Here is a 20,845-nt window from a genome sequence, read left to right on the forward strand (position 1 = left end):
ACAAGAACAGTGGTAAAGTTTGCAAATGTAATGTATTGTTTTCAGATTCAGATTTGCCATATGTTTGCAATAATAATATATGATAAATGATTAGATGCATAACAAAGAATGCAGACTTTAAACATGAACAAGAAGATCCTAAATCATATGCCAATGACATATTGCAAATGATAAACTTCTGTCTTGAACAGTGATAAAGTTTATTGTTAATGAGTATCAAAGTTTCAAACTGATTAGGTATTGAATTAAGCTTGATAAACAACAAGCTGATACAAAAACAAAAAACCGAAAAAAAAATCAGAATTAATCAAGGTCCTTAGCTGTTATACTCTCCACCGAGTATCCGGTACTTGGGATACATGTACCTTGGTACTTGGGTATGAGCACTAGGGGTGTAGGTATGAGTACCTATGCAACCTTGATTAATAGCAGAATAATTAGTGCATTCAATTTGAATTCGCAAGTCTGTCCAATTTTGGTTGTCTATAACCATTCCCATTCCCATTACCATTCCTGATTCAGAAACTTATATTATTGCTTTCCTTAAGGACTTTTCTCACAATTTCTATTAGAGCTGGACAGTTTAACAATTTTTTGCTGAATGCCAAGTTGAATGTCATGTGATCTTTACTTTAAACAATTATAATTCAGTGTTACATTTAAAGTGTGTAATTGAAAGATATTGGCAGCTTTGTTAATAATTATTGGTGTTTACTGTGGTTTTGGTGTGTTGCAGGCTCGGAAGAGGTGCAGCTGGAGATGGCAAATTACCTTGGTGAAATAGTCCTTAGTAATGAAGGAAAGGTGCTTGTAGCAGAAATGGCTACTAAAACATTGGTGAAGATAATGGGAAGTGGTAAATTGCTAGCAAGGGAATCTGTTTTGAAGGCTTTAAACCAGATTTCCTCGTATGATGTAAATGGGAGAAAACTAATTGAAGCTGGTATTCTTCCACCTCTTATCCAGGATCTTTTTACTGTGGGTGCAAATCAACTGCCAATAAAGATGAAGGAGGTCTCTGCAGCAATCCTGGCAAATGTTGTTAGCTCTGGTTTTGAATATGAGGCAGTTCCAATTGATGCTGACGGACACACACTTGTTTCAGAAAATATCATTCATAATTTACTACATCTGATTAGTAATACTGGGCCTGCAATTGAAGCAAAGCTGCTGCAAGTGCTTGTAGGCCTCTCTAGCTCTCCAGAAGCCGTTCTTAATGTAGTCACTGCGATTAAAAGCGCTGGAGCCACTATAAATCTCATTCAATTTATTGAAGCACCACAAAAAGATCTGCGAATTGCATCAGTGAAGCTTCTTCAACGGCTCTGCCCTCATATGGGCCAGGAACTTGCAGATGGTTTGCGTGTGACTACTGGCCAGCTCAGCACTCTACTCCGAATCATGGGAGCAAATGGATTAACCGAGGAACATGCAGCTGCAGCAAGCTTGTTGGCAAATCTTCCAGTAATGGATGCTATTCTGACACATTCACTTCTTGATGAAGGAGCTTTCCCTGTTGTAGTGAGTAGAATTCATGAGGTGCGACACGGAGAAACTAGAGGGAGCCGCTTCCTCACTCCATACTTGGAGGGGCTAGTTGGTGTCTTGGCAAGGTTTACATTTTTGCTTGAAGAAGATGTGGTCCTTGCTCTTGCTAAGCAATATAATTTGACATCTTTGTTTACAGATTTACTTCAAACAAATGGCCTTGATGAAGTACAGAGACTGTCTGCTGTCGCACTTGAAAATCTCTCAGCCCAAACCAATTCTTTGTCAGAATTTCCGGCTGTTTCTAAAGGTGGGTTTTGTGATTGCTTATTCCCCCCACCTAAGCCAACTGGTCTTTGCCCTGTTCATCGTGGAATTTGCTCATCTAAAAACACCTTTTGCCTTCTTGAAGCAAAAGCGGTAACTAGGTTGGTAGCATGTCTTGATCACGCAAATTTATCTGTTGTTGAAGCATCTCTTGCAGCAATATGTACTCTTGTGAGTGATTCATGTGATATAGAACGCGGGGTTCAGATTTTGGATCAAGCAGACGCAATACAACCTATACTGGATATTCTACAAGAACATAAGACAGAGGTGCTCAGGCAGCGGGCAGTATGGACTGTTGAAAGAATACTCCGCAGTGGTGATCTTGCTCGCACCATTTCGACTGATGCTAATGTACACACAGCATTGGTTGATGCCTTCCGTTATGGTAATTACAATTCTCGGCAAGTTGCAGAAAAGGCCTTGAAACATCTGAACAAAATTCCAAACTTTTCTGGGGTTTTTCACAAAATCGGTTAAGTTTTTGGCATTTAAGATTGTACTATTGTAGTGATTTGCAGCATATGGAAAAGGGGTCAGTGCTGGAAAAGACATCTGTTATGGGATATATACTAATTATTTCTCCTGGCAGCACATGGTAGAGGGGTGTTTCCATACCCAAATTTGTCAAAGTTGGAGCATAAAGTAGAATATAAGAAGGCAGCTTTTGATTTTAATTTGCTGGTGGTTAACTTACTTTGCATGTATTCTAGTTTCCGTGTGATGAGTCGTCCTGAATATATTCAATTCTTTTTCCCATTTAAGTACAAGAAACAGTTAGTTTTGCTGTATAAATTATTCTAGTATTTGCTTTCTGTGCAAAAATGTTATCTATTATTTGATTTACATGGAATTGAATTATATTTATTCCTTACCCGGTCAAGAAATTTATGAAACTGGATGTCTAATTTGGTTGTGATATCGTGGAATATATTAAATGACACGTTTCTAATAAAATAGTTTGTGTTTTTTCATTTAAAAACCCACATGTAAAACATGATTCAAAGGAGTGATTTCATAATGTTATGTCGAAGGGTAATGCATATTCAACGGTGGAAGCTTTGTCACTCAAATCTACACGTTGGCTTTATGCAGTCTCTGGTTTAAAATTCTTCTACGTCATCAACTCATTTTTAGGAAAATTGCAGTGAAATTGTTTTACGATAAACCATATAGGTCTTTCAAGCGTACATGATCTGAAGACAATCTTTATCCATTTTCATTGATTGGGTTGGTCTTATGTGATTATTTTTATGGTTCATTTTGGTGATTTTATAAATTATTGTTTCTTGAATACACTTATAGTTTTAATGGTAGAGCTTTTAAGTGTCTTTAGTATTTCTAGATGCTTTGACGATGTTAGGAGGCTTTAATTCTTGTTAAAACTTTGTTAGTTGTATTTGCAACTATTAAATTGCACAACCTATAAGGAAACAAAGGTGAGCGGGATCGCTTTCTACACTAATCTTGAGAAGACGAATATGCAAATTTCAACTTAATCATTACAAGGACTACAAGAGACAGATAAGAGCATGAATGAAATGACAATAAACACAACAATGATTTATCGTGGGGAAAAGCATATGAGAGAAAAACCCCAAATTGGAAGACCTGCATAATGTATAATCAAATCAATGGAGATTATAACATACTTGCAATGCAAGTTATTACAAGAGCATCACCTCAACTTAATCAGGGAGGAGCTTCACAAGCACCCTTCTAGTACCCAATATTGTAAACACAAGTCAAGACTTAAACTCCTCCCCAAGCCCTCTTTTTATATACTTTCACAACTTGGAAATCACTTGTGGTTTAACCTTCTTGACACGTGTTGCACATGCGTGACTTGTGTTGTCTTAAATAAGCTTAAACCAGATTAAAAATAGTGTCCCACGTCCAAAGTATTAGCCCCTATTTTTGAACATCATGCCATGACAAGTGTCATATAACATCTAAAAATGATCCTTTTATATTATACTATGGACATATGGACATGGCATCTTTTGACAACTCATTTTACCTTTTCCAAAGTATTGACATGGCATAAAACTTCCCAAATGCTTTTGGAACTATTTAGAAAATAGAAGCGAAGTTGAGACACGTTTTTTGAACCTTCTCCAACTTGTCGAATACCTTGCAAGAGTCGAGAGATCCATACTATCATGAACTTAGTTGCTAAGAGCTGAAAGATCCATAGGCTTTGAACACCATTTGAACTTATCCGTGCTCATGGACTTCGTTAAATAATCAACAATATTCGCCATAGCTTCTACCTTTATCAACTTCACCTTTCCATCCTTAATCATCTCTCACAAAATTATATTGCACATCGATATGCTTGGTTCTAGCATGAAATGTTGGGTTTTTTGCTAGGGTGATTGCACTTTGATTGTTATTATAAATTGTCATTGCATTGCGTTTGAACTCTATATCTGAACACCTCTTGAGCCAAATGGCTTCCTTGCAAGCATAAGTAGTTGTCATATACTCTGCCTCTACAGTGGATAAGTGACCACAACTTTTCACTTGCTCATCCAATTGATTGCATCACCAAATAATGTGAACATATGCACTGGTGGATCTACTTCTATCAAAACCTCCAACTTAGTTTGAATCCACATATCCTCAAATATCCAAAGAATGCTCATTTCCTGTTAAATGAAAACATATAGAGTACTTCGAGGCACCCCACAAGTACTTATAAACTCCTTTTACTAGATCCCAATGGGCTCTTAGATTAGACATGCAACAAGATAGAACTCCCACTGCTCTGGCAATATATGGTCTTGTGCAAACCACAACATATAACAAACTTCCAACAACAAACTGGTATGATATTCAACTCATGTCTTCCATCTTTGATAAAGATGTAGGTTATTGTGAACTGGTAAGCTTCATTCACGTTGTGGCAAGGAACACATAATGGTCTTGAATCCTGCATATTGAATCTTTTTAGTATAGTGCTAACATGCTTACTTTGGCATAGCCAAATCTTTCTGTTTTGCGTATCTAATATAATTTCCATCCCTAGAATGTGTCTTGCTATACCAAGATTTTCCATTTCAAACTTTGTTGGAAGCTGAGTTTTTTAGTTTTGCATTCAAATCCTTTCCTTTGCCAATAAACGTGTCATCAACATATAAAACAATAACCCGAAAATGATCACCATCAACTTTGAAATATATACAGTGATCAAATCCCAAACTCAACACATGCATCAAACTTTTGGTACTAGATTCTAGGACTTCGGTTTAAACCATACAAGGATTTCTTCAAATGTCAGACAAGATGACTTTTATCGCATAGTGCTCTGGCTATGTCATATTTCTTCCTCCAAATCTCCATGAAAAACAATTGTTTTCACATCATTTGCTCAGTCCTCCCCGACGCGCTTGCCATCTTTACTATCTTGCAATAAATGAAATACTCTGCAAAGCTCCCACTCAAACCTTGATAAACTAAAAAAAACCCTATGCCCAACAATTAGAACCAAAACAAGGCAATCTTCAATACTACTTGAAAGAAAATGTGAGTGGAATGGCTTCCTACGCTAATCTTGAGAAGACAAATATGCAAATTTCAACTTAACTATTACAAGGAATTCAAAAGACAAATAAGACCACGAATGAAATAACAATAAACAAATAGCACAATGATTTATTGTTTGAAACCCTTACGGAATAAAAACCCCACACAATAAGCCCTGCATAATGTATCATCAAATCAATGAAGATTACAACAAACATGCAGTGCAAGTTCTTATAAGAACATCACCTTAATTCAATTTGTGAGGAGCTACACAACCACCCTTTTAGCACTCAATCTTGCAAATAAAGTTCAATACTTAAACTCCTTCCCAAGCTCTCCTTTAATAAGCTTCTCACAACCTAGAAACCACTTGTGGTTTTACAATACCATGTGCAAAACTTATTGACACGTGTTGTACATTCGTGACTTGTGTTGCCCAAAATAGGCTTAAACTAGGTTAAAAATAGTGTCTCACGTCCAAAATACCATTTCTTATTTTTGATCTCCATAAGTGTCATATTGTACACTCACATTGTGCACTTCTCTAGATCATTCTATCTAAGGTATCTCATAGATTGAAAAGCTTGGATGTTGGCCTAGAGCTCCCTAGTCATGGAGTGCAAAAGGATACAATGAGCAATGATATGAATCTCAACTAAGCCTAAGGAATGCATCCCTTTGCGAATAAACCATGAAATGGGAGATTCTAAGACACGAGAAAGAATGCTAGTGTCAAAGAATTTCCATAGAATGCAATGCAAAATGCAACTATGCTAAATGAAATGCAAAGGATGAAACTACACTAGCAATATGAGAATGTTATAAAACCATTGTAATTAAACTAAGTGAGCTATTCTATTGCATGAAAGAAACTAAGATAATGCATTATGAAAATAGACTAAGATGCTATGCAAGAATGAGAGAGAAGACATGAATTCTCCACAAATTGCTACAAGAAACCTAGATAAAAACTTATAGCATCACAATAATTCAAATTCAGATCCTTAGATAAGGAGAGAGCTCTCCCTTTTAAAGGCATACGAATGATAGAGATAAAAATATAAAGGCGTATGATCAAGGGTGGGGGTTGACTTTTAGCATGATCCATGTGCAATATCATTTCCACCAATGAGAAATAGTTGACTTTTGCATCTCCATGTGAGACAAAAAAATCTTTTATATTATTTTCAAATTGGGGAAAATGCTTTATGTGTGCAATTATGATAAGGGGGTGAAAGGGGTCTTTAATTAATTAAAGGGGGACATGTTCCTTTTAATTAAATATGAACTTAGGATATAGTGGTCAAACTATAGGATAAAATCAAATAAATCAATTTTTAAAGATTTGGTCTAGGCAAATAATTAAATAATTTAGCCGAAGTGCTAAGACGGGGCTAATAGTCTAGATGACCATTTTTGGGTGATTATATTTGCCCCTCTTTGACTAATGTGTGATCGGTCTGGGAACACATTACGTCAAATAATGAAGAAGCCAAGTAGGCAGTAATAAATATAGAGATTTGATTCCAAAGAATGAAACGTAGAGTGAGATAGAAAATCTTGAATGTACAACTTGGTAGTGACAATATTGAATATTAGGAGAGAGAGAGACAATATCATAACTCAAGAAGAGTACTAAAATCAAGCAAAGTAGACAGATTCAGAGCAAATGGAAAGGTCAAGCATTTGCTCTTGAGAAATAGATAGCCATAGAAAGCAAGCAATTTGTAGTAACAATAGAATATTCCTGCCTCCTCGGGATCAAAATTGGAATGAGATATAGGGGATGCAGGAATGAGCAAGATATGAACAAATTGAGATAAAGCAAGGTTCATGATAATAGATAAGTGATTAAAACACAAGAGTGACCTTGAAGAAGTGAGAGAATGTCCCAGTTTGACTAGAGTTGACCAAGAAGGAGAAAGCATGAAAATTAGGTCGAATCAAGTAGCTGGATGATATAGAAGTGAAATGAAATGAAATGAGTGTGAAAATGATGAAGAATTGACGAATGATGATTCCTTGACAAGATTCAAAGATTAGACCTCAAAAGGGTAGTCAACTGCATAAAATGAAGAAGAAATTTTAAAACATGATTTTGACCATCAAGTAGAACTCAGATTTTGATTTTGATCCCGAAAATGGATCTAGGACATCGAAATTAGCCAAGGGTGCAATTTTTGTGCAATTCTAAGGACTTCAAAAAATAGGTTCAAAATTGGATGGAAAGACTATATGAGGTCCAAGTGTCATTTTAAATTAATTTGTCTTTTAGTGATTTTGAGATCTTTGAGCCTTTTTGAGAGAGATAGCGATGGCACATACAAGGATTTTGACCGAGCAACATCGTTTCAAGCGCAACCAATTGCATAACCGAATTGCCACTTATGGTGCCTCGGTAAGTTTTCACTTTTTTTTGTGCACTTTTTAGATCATTTTGTTGATTTTTTGAGCCATTTTCGTAGGTTTTGATAGGTTTTGTATGAAATATCGTGCGATATTAAAAGTATCACACGACAGTTGTAAAAACTATCGCACGATATAATACATTATCACATGACTATAGATACTATATCTTGCGAGGGGTACCCATATGTCATATGGCATGGTGCAAAATATCACACGAGAAAAATGTACTGCACAATTCTTGACAAAGTATAGCACGATACAAAACAACATAAAATATCACCCGCTTGTAGTAAAAATTATCGTACAGTGTATTTTTGAGCATTTTTTTGATGTTTTGTGTTATGTAGTTCAATTTTCTCACTTGTATAGTAGAGTATGAGCATTTCTGATCTTGTTGTGATGTATCTTGACAAGTACTGAAATGTTTCTACTTGGTTTTGTTTGCACAAATAGTGTTCCTAACTTTTCTCATTAGGGCCTCCAAGGTGGTGGGACAATGATTAGTGTGACATTTGAGTGATGAGTAGAGGTCATTGTGCGACCATGGGGTTTGAGTGGTTTCTTCAGATGCCTCATATCTAGGAAATCCATGGCCTCTTGACTACACTTGCAGAGAGGTGGCATAGCGAGCATAACACCTTCCATCTGCCTGCTGGAGTGGCAACTATCACTTTGGAGGATGTGTATCACATGTTCTGAGTACCTTGCCACGAAGACCCAATGAGAGTGATAAGGATGTTTTGATGTTTCATTTTTGCTTTGTTTTGGTTTTTCAAGAGTGCTGACATGAGTTTTCTTATGTCATAGGTATATTATGATTAAACACCGACAAAGGGGAGGGTTGTGGTACATGTATTGTTTGTTGATGTCACTATCCTAGACAATCATTTGAGTTGAGAGAGGTTGATAAATGAGTATGGGGATCAACACCTAGTAGCTTGCATAGTCTGCTCCCTAGTTGCACAAACCTTACTCATAGATAGGAGCTAGAATGACTCCCCATCAGGCTGGGGGTGACTAGTGATGGACCTGGTGGGACAACCGAGGTCGATGGCATGGGGGCTAGTGATCTTGGTAGATATATATCATGAACTCCATGAGACCACCTACTGAGAGGGATAAACATGGGAGTGTGGGGTCGTGCTGGCACAAATATGGGCTTAGGATGATATTGTAGTGATCCAATTGAGGGACAACAAAGGGAGCGTAGGTATCCCTATATATATAGGTATTCAAGCTTCATCCCTTAGTGTCATAGCAGGGATGTGACATACTACTAGTGGCTATTTGATAAGCTCTTAGAATTGAGTGGAGGCCATATAGACTATGTGAGGCATGGTGAGAGGATGTTGATGAGTTGGAATACATGTTCTAGAGTAGGCCATTATTAGGCTGAAACTTAGAGATAGTGGAGTGTTTGTTCATCACACGAGTGTGGAGACAATTCAAGCAATGACATATGCTATCTAGTGAGACTACCACATATGCTAAGTTTAGGGGTGAGGAGTGCCTTGGATGGCTCCCTATGCTAGCTTATAGGGAAGCTATGAAAGAGACAACAAGACTATAGTGAGACAAGGGTGCCAAATGCAGGGGTAGATCCAACTTATGCATGGGAGATACAAAGATATCCATTCAGAGGTTCATGGTGCTAGATGCATTACCTCGGGGGGCCAGGCAGAAGGGAGTGTAGAGGAGAGAGAGAGGGGTGGTAGCTCCTTAGGTGCATCACATAGTAGGACTAGAGCACAGTCATGAGTGGAGATGGAGGAGGTGGGGGAGGAGGAAGAGAGGGAGGAGGAGGAGGAGAGATTGGTTAGGCGACCACAAGTGGAGAGACAACAATCGAGGTAGGAGGAGAGGTAGGCACCACTTGCCCCAGTTGGAGGAGGGGATGATCCAAGAGATCAACGAATCATGGATTTGGAGGAAGAGATTTGGCAGGCAGGGCTCACCATTGTAGTCTTTGATCAACAACTCATAGATGAGTGGGCACAGAAGTGAGGAGCTGAGGTGAGAGAGGGATGTAGGCAAACAAGAGTCTAAGCATCATGGAGTGCAAGCGGCCTAATACTATGTGGTATATAGAGGTGTAGTGCCTTTGAGACAAGGATTACTAGACTATTAAAAGAGAGCCGAGAGGTCAATAGGGGCAATATAACCACTAGATAGGACTTAGGTGCCACCACCACAACCTCCTCCCACACATGAGAGAGGCATCCAGTCATAGGTCTATGGTTAGATCTAGGTTTTGATGCCCTTGTGGTATATCAATGTATAGTTTTGAGACAACTATCCAGATTTTGGATCCCACATTATACATGTACTTGATTCATTATGATAAATATGTGATACTTGGTTCAATTAATTGCATTGTTTATGTGTCTCTTTTCTTGCTCATTTTATGAATGTGTCAGCACTTATTCTTATGTTTCCATGTGATGTTGTCATGTATGCTCATGTTTTATGTTTATGTGCTCATGGATGTATCTCTCTCGTAGATGTGTTTATCTCTCATATTATGATGTAGACTCATGTTTTGAAGATGTGATACTTGGATAGATTAGATACGATGATGAGATTAACGCCTTGTGATGATAGGTATAGAAGAAGCATTGAGTGGACATGATGGATGAGGAGCAAAAGACATGATCAAGAGGAAGTCATAAAAGATGAATGCAGTTAACTAACGTGTCTGTGAAAGATGAAGAGAGAGCTCTCTCCGTATGCAAGATGCAAGACTAAACTAGAATGATCCTTAGAATGAAAACAAGTATGCAAAAGGTTTAATCACAAGGGACACATAACTTTGAGACTCTAATTTCATCATCGAGTATTATTAGGGACATGGGAAGATCATACAATGCTGACTAGTATAAGAATATGAATATGATCTATATTAGATAGGTATGTGGGAATTCAACCTAAGCATCAAAGACATGTCAGTCAAGATGACTAATGTAGTTAGATTCCCTTAGTATAGCAAGATTACACTTGTATCAAAGCATAAGTGCCATAATAACCCTCGAGTGCTGTCTTGCAAAGATAGACAATGATGATATGTTGTCTACCCAAAATGTCAAGTAGGACAAGCATGCATGCTCATAACACTTTAGATTAACAAAGTGTATCCACAAGCAAGAAACAAGTAAAACATGCCCCATGCCCCTAGTTTTCTAGTCCATGACATCCTCGAGAGACTATTAGGGAGGGAACACTCAACAAAGAAATTATCACAGACAACACACAAAGAAAGTAAAGTCAATCCAGTCTCAATAAGTTTAATGTTCAAGTGCATGTGTGCAATTCACATGACCATATCTTTAGGACTCATATCTGATAGTGAGAAATATCAAAGCAACCTCGACTCTAACTAAGGTATCTTGAAAGTAACGAGAAACACTATTAGACAAGTTTACCAAAGAAGTACCAATGCACAAAGAGACCCTGATAAGCTAAATTGTTGTGCTCGTCTAGACCTAGATAAGAGTTGATTCCAAGCTAGGCAAGAAAAAGTGAAGCGAGTGCAAATCAAGACTAATAGACATAGGTGCAAGGGTCTCAAGCAATTTTTTTTTCCAAGTTTTCGCCACTTGGCAATTTTTTCAGGACTTTTCGTATTTTTTTTGTATTTTTTGATTATTTTGGTGATACATTGAAACACCTATTGCTAGGTTTTCAGTAGGATGCTCTTTTTTTCAAGACATTTTCTAATTTTTAGGATTTTTTCAGCATCATATATGATTTGTTTATAGGATCATAAAGAATGTACAAATAGTTGAGCCAAAGAGCCTTAGGGATATAACTTCTTCAAGTGGAGAATGTTGATAGGCTCAAAGAGATGTTCTCCCTTAGGTGTAGAAAGATGATAGGCCCCAAATCTAAATGCAACAATGACAATGTATGGACCCAACCAATTAGGCTTGAACTTATCCTTCTATTCTCTGTCTTGCTAGTTCTTAGGGTTCTCTCGAAGAACAAGTTTACTCATTTGGAATTCACTTGGATGGACCTTATTATTATAAATGGTAGATATTCTCTTCTGATAAGCTCACATATGGTCAAAGGCAACCTTTTGGTGCTCATCTAGGGTTTCCAGCTCATGAACTCACATAGCCCTATGGTCCTCATCAGTGATTAATCCATGTAAAGCATTTCCTAGAGAGGGAATCTTGACTTCTAGAGGAAGGGTGACTTTAGAACCATAGAATTGGTGAAAATGGTGTAGCCCTAGTGGGAGTTCATATGGGTTTTCTATAGGCCCATAATGCCGGATTGATCTGTAGGTGCTAGTTCCTACTTGACTTGTGAATTTTTCTATGCAATATATTCAATAGTATTTTTTTCAAAGCCTTAACTTGGCCATTTCCTTGGGGTAAGTATATTGAAGACCAATGCTTTTTGATTTTAAACTTTTTACCAAGTTGCCTCTACTCCTTATTTTTAAACTACTCGCCATTGTTAGTAACTACAAAAAAAAGGATACCATAGCGACAAATGATGTGATTTAGTATAAATATGGCAACATGTCTACCTATTGTAGTAGAAAATAGAACAACTTCGACCCATTTTGTAAAATACTTAGTTGCTGTGATTATGAATTTATGTGCGCTAGAAGAACTTGAATGGATCTTACCGACCAAGTCAAAGGCCCATTGTTGGAAATGCCAATGTGTGATGGAAGGAATGAATTCACCCCTAGGAGCATAAATCAAGTTTCCATGCAACTGACACTTTTTGCATGATTTAGCATATTTGAAAACATCAATTTGCATAGTCAGCCAATAGTAACCCACCCTAAGCAATTTTTGATCAAGTGCAAGGCCATTAGAATGTGACCCTCAAATGTCATTTTGGACTTCAGCTAATGCCTTTTTGCACTCATCTATCTCCAAACACCTAAGGAGTGTTCCATCTAATCCCTTCCTATATAGGTCACAAGAGATGAGGCTGTAGTGAGAGGCATTGTGAATGAGTTGACATTTTTCATTGTGTGAAAGGTTTTCAAGAATGATTTGATCACACAAGTAGGAGAAAATGGTAGAATAACGAGAGGAATCATGACCAACAATAGTGAAAATTACTCGGTCATCGAGGGAGTCATAAGCGAGATGACATAGTTCTTCCACCAGGAACTCAAAGTGAGATTCATGTTCTTGCAGTTGTAGGATAGACACCAAAGTATTCATAACATCAACAACTTTATTTTTTGTGTAAGTAATTTGTTGGAATGTGACAAATGTGAAGTAATTCCTCAAGGCATCAACCAGTTTCTTGTACTTGTCATCTTTAGTTTGGTAGTCATTGTTCACTTGATTAATGACAAGTGGGAATATCCATAGATATGCAATTCTTTTATCCTCCATTCTAGAGCTAGCTTGATTCCATTAAGTGGAGCTTCATATTCAATGATATTATTTGTGTATGGAAACAAAAATTTGTAGGACTTTGGGATAGTGCAGCCATAAGGTGTAACAAAGAGAATCCCAACGCCAACACCAACACCATTTTGAGTATATGACCCGTCAAAAAACATCTTCCAAGTTCTGTCTATAATGTACATGATGGAAGCATCTAGGAAGTCAATTTGCATAGGAGCATTATCTATGATGTGGAATTTAGCTAGCTGATCAACAATAGCTTGTCCTTTAATGGCCTTACGGTCAACATATTGAATGTCAATTTCGAAAAGAATCATCATCCATTTTTCCATTCTACCCATAAGTGAAACCTTACTTAGGAGATACTTTAGAGTATCAATTTTAGCAATCAATTGTGTGGTGTAAGTGAGCATGTAGTGACAAAGTTTTTGTGATGCAAACACTACATCTAGAAAAAATTTCTCAATGCTATTATAATTAAAGCTTATAAGCAACCAATGTGTGGTTGATATAGAATATGACCCTTTCTTTCCCATTTTCATCATGTTGTGCTAAGAGAGCTCCTAGGGAATTACTCGTAGTTGAGATCTATAAGATAAATGGTTTCCCTTGAATTGGAGGCATGAGAATAGGTGTATTTGATAAGTACTCTTTGATTTGAACCAAGATTTTCTCACATTCTTCATTCCATATGCATGTTGATCCTTTGTGTATATATTTTGTTAAAAGGTTGTGACGAATTAGCTAATTGAGAAAATAACCTCCTAATAGACTAAAGGAATCCTTATAGACTCCTTAGTTGGATAATATTTCAAGGAGGTGGCATCTCCATAATTTCTTTCACTTTTTCTAGATTAACTTCTATCACCTTAAGTGAGATGATGTATCCTAGCAATTTGCCAGATGTGATACCAAAAGCACATGTCTTTGGATTAGGCCTGAGTTGAAGTTGTTCCATGCAGTCTAGTATCAGACTTAGGTCAGACAAGTGAGTGCTTCTTTGTTTAGATTTTGCTAAGGTATCATCAACATAATCTTACATGTTATTGTGCATCATATCATGAAAGATTGTGGTCATAGTGTTGTGATATGTAGATCTTGTATTTTTAAGACTGAAAGACATAACATTCCAGCAAAAAGTTCCCCATGCACATGTAAATGCTATTTTATCTTGATCCTTAAGAGTTATTTTGATATGATTATAGCCTCAAAAGCCATCCATGAGGGAATACATTTCATAACCCACAGTCATGTCTACTATCATATCTATTTTTGGTAGTAGAAAATCATCCTTTAGGCATGCTTTATTTAAGTCCCTAAAATCAGTGTAGACACAAATGGATTTATCATGTTTGGAAATAGGGATGATATTTGATATCCATTTAGTATAATAAATAGCTCTAATGAATTTGACACTTATGATTTTTTCTAACTCAACTTTCACAAGTAGGGCCACATGTGGATGCATCTTTCTTAATTTTTGTTTAACGGGCTTGATGCTAGGAGCTATGGAGAAATGATGCATAATAAGATCCATGTAAAGTCTAGGCATGTCCATAAAAGTTCATGAAAAATTACTTTCCTTCTTCTAAAAAAGAAGAGTGAATTTTTTTTTTCATGTACTAATAAGGATTGAGCCACATGTATGATTTTAGGAGATTCTGTGATACCAAGATTGATTGGCTATGGCGATGATCTATCCTGAAAGTAGCTTGGGAGACTACCCAATACATCATCCTTGAGTGCCTCAAAGAGGTTTTCACCCTTGGATATGTCTTTTTTTAAAACTTTTTTTTTGGTTTAGATACTGCTACAAGGTGGTTTTCGCCATTGGAAGCTTATTTTTCATTTTTCTCTTTAAGTTGTGACTAAGGTATTGGGTGTCTATTTTGGTCTTATTGACTGCTAGTTCACTGGTGCAAGAAACCATAGGTTCAATTGCATTGAGGTGACACAATCTCATAATCATTTTAGAATGATGGTAGCTCTAGTCTTTGATTTTGATTAGACTAATCTATGAGATTTGTGTGCATAAGTGAAAGTGAGGTGGAGGCTTCAAGATTGTTGATATGGTAGGAGTTGTCTAGTGATGAGAGAGGTCAAACTTATAGAGAAAGCTCCAAAGGAGTCCAAATTAGGAGGAGAACTAGAGACATTAGCATGGTCTACTAAGGCAAGTTGTGAATCCAACCCATTTGACCCTACATGAGACTCATCAATTGCATTTGGTTGGATAACATAGGCATGTATCACATCCACACCTAGTTCACAAGAAGCATTAGAAAGGGATTCCCACTCATATTCCTGAGAGACAATACTTTGATAACAAGCCATGAGTCGAGCTATGTTTCTTCTAATTCATTCAGTATTAGGATCTTCAACATTTGGTTCATCAAAGTCAAGTTGTCTAGACGTGGATGCTTCAAAAATATTGTCATAAAATAGCACATCTTATCCCCAAAGAAGGGAGGTAGAAGGAGTGAAGTCATCTTCATATGTCAAAGTAGTAGTATAATGTTGAGTATCATCTTTAGATTCATTATTAGGAGGAACTTCCCTATCAAAACTATGGCAAGTCCTTTTCAACACTGTATCCTAAGCCTGTAGTTTCTTTACTCTACCATCCTTCAATGTGATTGAGGGGTTGAACAAGAGCATTTTTGTTGTTATTTAAAGGTCCTTGACCTTGATAGCTCATTTTTGTCAAAAATTCATAGCCCTTTCCGTATCTCTTAGGATAAATGGGGGTAGTTACAACGACCCCATGATTATCCTCTTCCTCTCTACAAATCCAATCTCTAACTACTTGGTCTTCTTTTTTAGCTTCTAAAGGAATTGAAGATTGGACAAACATGCCAAAACTAATCATGGTGGAAGAAAAAGGCTTCATTTTCTCATAGGGATTCCCATAAGACCATGGAGAAACTGATAGTGCTACAATGGAGTCCAAAGTGTACTCCCCCATCCTAATGCTCATCATTTTCAATTTCTTTTCACATTCTGCAAGAGATGGTTTAATGTCACTAGAGGGCCAATTATGAGGTAATTGTAACTCTATAGCTATAAGCATGTTGATAGACATAGAATTATCCCATTGGATTATTAATTCTACACCATTGAGTGAGAATTTGATACATTGGTGATAGATAGATAGTAAACTTGCATTTCATGAATTTGTGGGCTACCCAGAAAAAGATTGTATGTGAGTGGGATATCTAGCACTTGAAAGAACACATCCTTTTCATCATGACCTAAGGAAGTAGATTAGACCTTTGAAAGATCTTTCAACCTCATCATATGCTTTGATAATGATCTTCTTTCTACGGTCAATTGTGAATTATGACATTTCCAGTTGGTGTATCACATTGAAGGAAACAATGTTTAACCCCAAAACATTGTCTATTACGACTCTTCAGACTCTTGTATGATAGATCCAAACTTCAATATGGATATTGAGATTATGGGGATAACTAAGAGATTTGTCATCTTCTTCAAAAAATATAAGGTAATGAGGTGAAGAGATATGGTTAACCATAGCTTGGAACTATTCAACGTCAATATCTATGGGGACATTAGCAGTACACAAGGATTTTTATAGAATCTCCTTGTGCAAAGGAGGCAACTCTAGCAACTCAAAAATGGAAATTTGACCCAGGGTCTATTGCAATTGACTTACAAGGTCATAAATAGATATAGCTAGGGTTACCACTTGTTTGGAAGATGAGGCATTCTTGGGATCATTTTCCATTTTGAGAACAACTTTAGATTTCTCCCTAATGATGACATTTAAAGTCTCACCATGTGAAGAGGATTATTTAGCCAACTTAAGAGATACCCTATGCCTAGTATCTCTATAGTTTTGTTAATGGTTGCATGTTCTCAAGACTACGTTAGGCTTCTCATCGTCAGTATCATAGTTGGGTTCCTCTTTGAACTTGGGGCCCATCATGTAAACACTTTCACTTAGGGGATCAATCATGTTAATCACATTGTCCGTGTTAGTATAGGCATAGCTAACCTTAGTGTCATTACTCTTTTTGTTTTCCTTGGATGTTTCTCTTTTCTTGTATTTAGGCAAGGGCTTCTTGAAAGCTTTATGATTAGAGTTTTTTGACTAAACCATCCATGCTAACTTTTTCTTGATCAATGAGATCTTGGATGGTATCCTTAAGTTTAAAGAAATTATCCATATTGTGATCTTTGTTTCTATGATAATTACAATATTGATCATCCCTCCACCAATTAGATTTGATGGGTGGGTCATAGGGACGGGAATTGTAAGGCGGTGAAATGAGCTTATTAGCAAGAAAAGTCTTCAAGACCACCTCATATGATTTTACCATTGGGGTATATGCGTGTCTTGGTTTAGAGGACCTCTTAGGTTTGTCAAAAGATTATGGTTTTGAGGTCTCTTGTTGTTTTGTAGCATATATGGTATTATATACGTTAAAGGTTGATTCCTTAGTTGGAGGAGCATCTAAAACTCCATTATTGACTACATATTTGTTTTTGCTCCAAGGTTTACGTTTTTCTTTCCCATTTCCATTTCCATTATTATCTTTATTAAAAATAATATCACCCTTTTTGATAGCCACATCCTCAATGTGATAAGGACTCTCAACCATGTCATGAATGATGTGAACAATTATTTTCTAAGATCATAGTATAGCTTGGGCACATGGCGTATTGACAAAGATGTCAATTTTCTCAATTTTAGGAATTTGTGAAGGATACCTTTAGTGCAATGATGTCCAATGTTGTAGATATGTTTTGAAGGGTTCACCCTATTTTTGTTTGATATTTCACAAGTCCAACATAGTGATGGGATGTTGTATGTTGTAAGAGTATTTTTGAATAAAGCATTGTGCAAGTTCATCAAATGACTTGAGGGGGGGTGACAATTTAGTGAACCACTCCATAGCTTGTCCCCTCAAGCTTCTAGGAAAAAAACCTCACGAGATATGTATCTTCATGCATAAAGTCCATGTTAGGAGCACATAAGGGACATACATGGTCATCTGGATCACCATTTCCATTGTATTTGGGAACCTCAATATCCATAGGAAATAGTACTATATAGAGAATCCTATCAAGCAAGAGATCACATATATATTCCACGAAGGATGTTTTAGGTTGCTCTTTTGCCATTTGTAATTATGCAAGTTGACTTTTTAACTCTTGCATCTATTTTCTCAATATCTTGGCCTTAGTTGGTTCTCTTTTTCATACTATCCTTTGGACATGATAGTCATGAGGGAGTTTCCATCCCCTAGATGTCATGTATTGGAAGTATTGGTCCCCAATTTTTCTAAGGCCTTTAGCATGAATTTTTGAAGGAGTTCATCTTGTTGGAATCTCATAAGGCCCTCACTATTAACTTCATTATCCACCTCACTCTCATGGTGTGATTGTGAGGGTCTAGGTGGCAAGGGACATGCCCTTGTGTCTATTCTTGGAGACCTTTGTCGTGTGTTATTTCCATTTTTACCACTAGATGGGTTATTCATGAAAATATTGTTGTAACTACCATGCACATGTCTATTATCAAAGTCATTTGTACGAGTGCTAGTCTCGACGTGTTGATAAGACATCTCTTTAGCAACTATGCATCTAGCCTATTCTAGTCTTTCTCTATCTAAACACACTTGTTCCTCTTTTTGTGCAAAAAGGTCCTCTAGGCAATGATTCCTCCCTTTAGGATTCATGGCAAGTGAAACTTTGTTTGTAGCCCAATGGGGGTCAAAGGGTGTATCAAAGAAGTTATCAAAGGTGTAAAGTGGATTGTGCCAAGTAGTGATGTTAGCCTCTTCCTTCCTATCAGGGATAGGTTCTTCCTCACAGGTTTCCCTATGAGGACGTCTAGTTGGAGTTTTCAATTGAGCAAAGGTAACTGAGGGACAAATTCCTTGACTGACTTGGAGCCTAGTTGCAACTGATATGTAAGGATTAGTATTTAGTGTAGCAAGAAGAATAGAGCCTTCTGGGGTAAAACTTGTATAGTCACAATGATCACTTGTCAATTTATTGAATGGAGCAAGAGGTTTGTCAAGAGTGCTCAAGAATTTACAACACTAATGATTTCAGCCAAGAATAGAGAAAGGAGTTTGATAACAAGTAGCTGAGAGGATGATGCAACCAGATTTTTGACAAGTGAACAAGAGTGACATTAAGTTTGTATCCAAGAGACTAAACCATCCTTTCAGCTTTAGACCATGTAAGACATGAATATTTTAGACTAGACTATGGTAAGACTAGGAAAAATACTCATAATTCAAGTAAGACACAATCTAGACTCAATTCTAGAAGCAACAAAAACTAGGTGATATTTCATAGAAAAAAATGCAATATTTTTTTAGCAAATATTATCATGCAATATTTCATACAAGAGGCATGCGACACTTCTTGGTCATATGATACTTTCTGATAGGGAGTGTAATAGATCAGTAAGCATGCAATAGAGTTTGTACTGTAGGGTGATACTTTTGTAGATGCAACGTATCACACAATATTTCTTAGGTATGTGTGTGATAAAGGGCTATTAAGCCTTGTAATATGCGACTTGTGACCTAAGATATATATATTTTTAAGTGTCTTAGGCTAGAATGCAGTAATGATAGAATAAAACACTAGTTTTTAACAACATACACAATGGTTTGAGAACAATTGAGAATATGAAGATGTCTTCAAATAGTTGAACAAGGGACAAAGAAACCTTGCCAACACAAGCACTTGGGATATAAAAAAGAAAATCCCATGAACACTATTACCATGTTTATGTTTGAAACTTTTGCATGGGTCTGTCACATTCGAAAACACATTCCAATAAGAACTACCTAAGGTCACATCTCATTACTCAAAATTTGTCCCACACTTGATGCCCCTTGCCTCACACAAAGTGGTTTCTCGTAATAGATGTTGGCTTTGTCATGGAGGTACCATTGGCACAACAAAAGAGACACAAATGGTGAATGTAAAATCTTGGGGTGATCTGGATAGTCCACTAGGATCGATCCTTGCACCAAGATTTTGAGCAGATAAATAAGGTAGCTTCTTCTTATGGTGTTTAGAAAGGGTCCCATTTGCAACACTCCTCTTGTGTAATGCCCCGCTAAGGGATCCAAAAAAATTAACCTAAAATTTCATTAAGTTGGTAGCATTTTTTTTTGAAACATGAAAGTTAAACCATTCACAACATACACATAGTAGTAGAAACAATAATAACATTCAACTAAAAGTATACATAAACATACATAACAGGTTACATTCCTTAAGGATCCATTAACATTGAATCATGTTTAAATGAACTAATATTGATTTCATCTAATACCACATCCACATGAAATAATAATGCAAAGTCCAACATTCTTAAACAATATACTTTTGTCCCAAATGTCCCTTAGTAAATTACATTTCAAAATGCTCAATCATCTGCTGTACATGCCAAAGGGTATGAAAGGCTTGAAAGAATATACACATGTGAAAATAAAGTACATCATCCTATTCTAATCCATGATGAAAGTGCAATAAAGTAAATGAAACCACATGTCATACATGATACACCATCATAGAAGATATAAACATCCATCGTAAAAGATAACCATAAGCCATAACACATAATTATCTAAGTGCACGGTTCCTCCCAACCGTAAATAGCATCATTAGACCATCGTAGGCCCTAGCCATCCCTTTGTGCATAACATCCCAAGTCACCA

At 36.8% G+C, this 20,845-nt stretch overlaps 1 protein-coding gene across 3 annotated transcripts in view; it reads left to right on the forward strand.

Moving 5' to 3' along the window:
• Positions 1–2,610, forward strand: part of LOC149578403 (U-box domain-containing protein 44-like) — an 86,609-nt gene extending 83,999 nt beyond the window's left edge. For all 3 annotated transcript variants that reach the window (XM_089828890.1, XM_089828884.1, XM_089828881.1), the window contains one exon: positions 737–2,610. In XM_089828890.1, coding sequence (XP_089685016.1) covers positions 737–2,295 — 1,559 coding nt within the window. In that variant the 3' untranslated portion in view covers positions 2,296–2,610. The remainder of the gene's footprint in view (positions 1–736) is intronic.
• The last annotated feature ends 18,235 nt before the right edge of the window (positions 2,611–20,845 follow it).

Source organism: Cupressus sempervirens, chromosome 1 (assembly GCF_028749045.1).
Source record: "Cupressus sempervirens isolate cs-2001-9-10 chromosome 1, ASM2874904v1, whole genome shotgun sequence".
Classification (NCBI taxonomy): domain Eukaryota; kingdom Viridiplantae; phylum Streptophyta; class Pinopsida; order Cupressales; family Cupressaceae; genus Cupressus; species Cupressus sempervirens.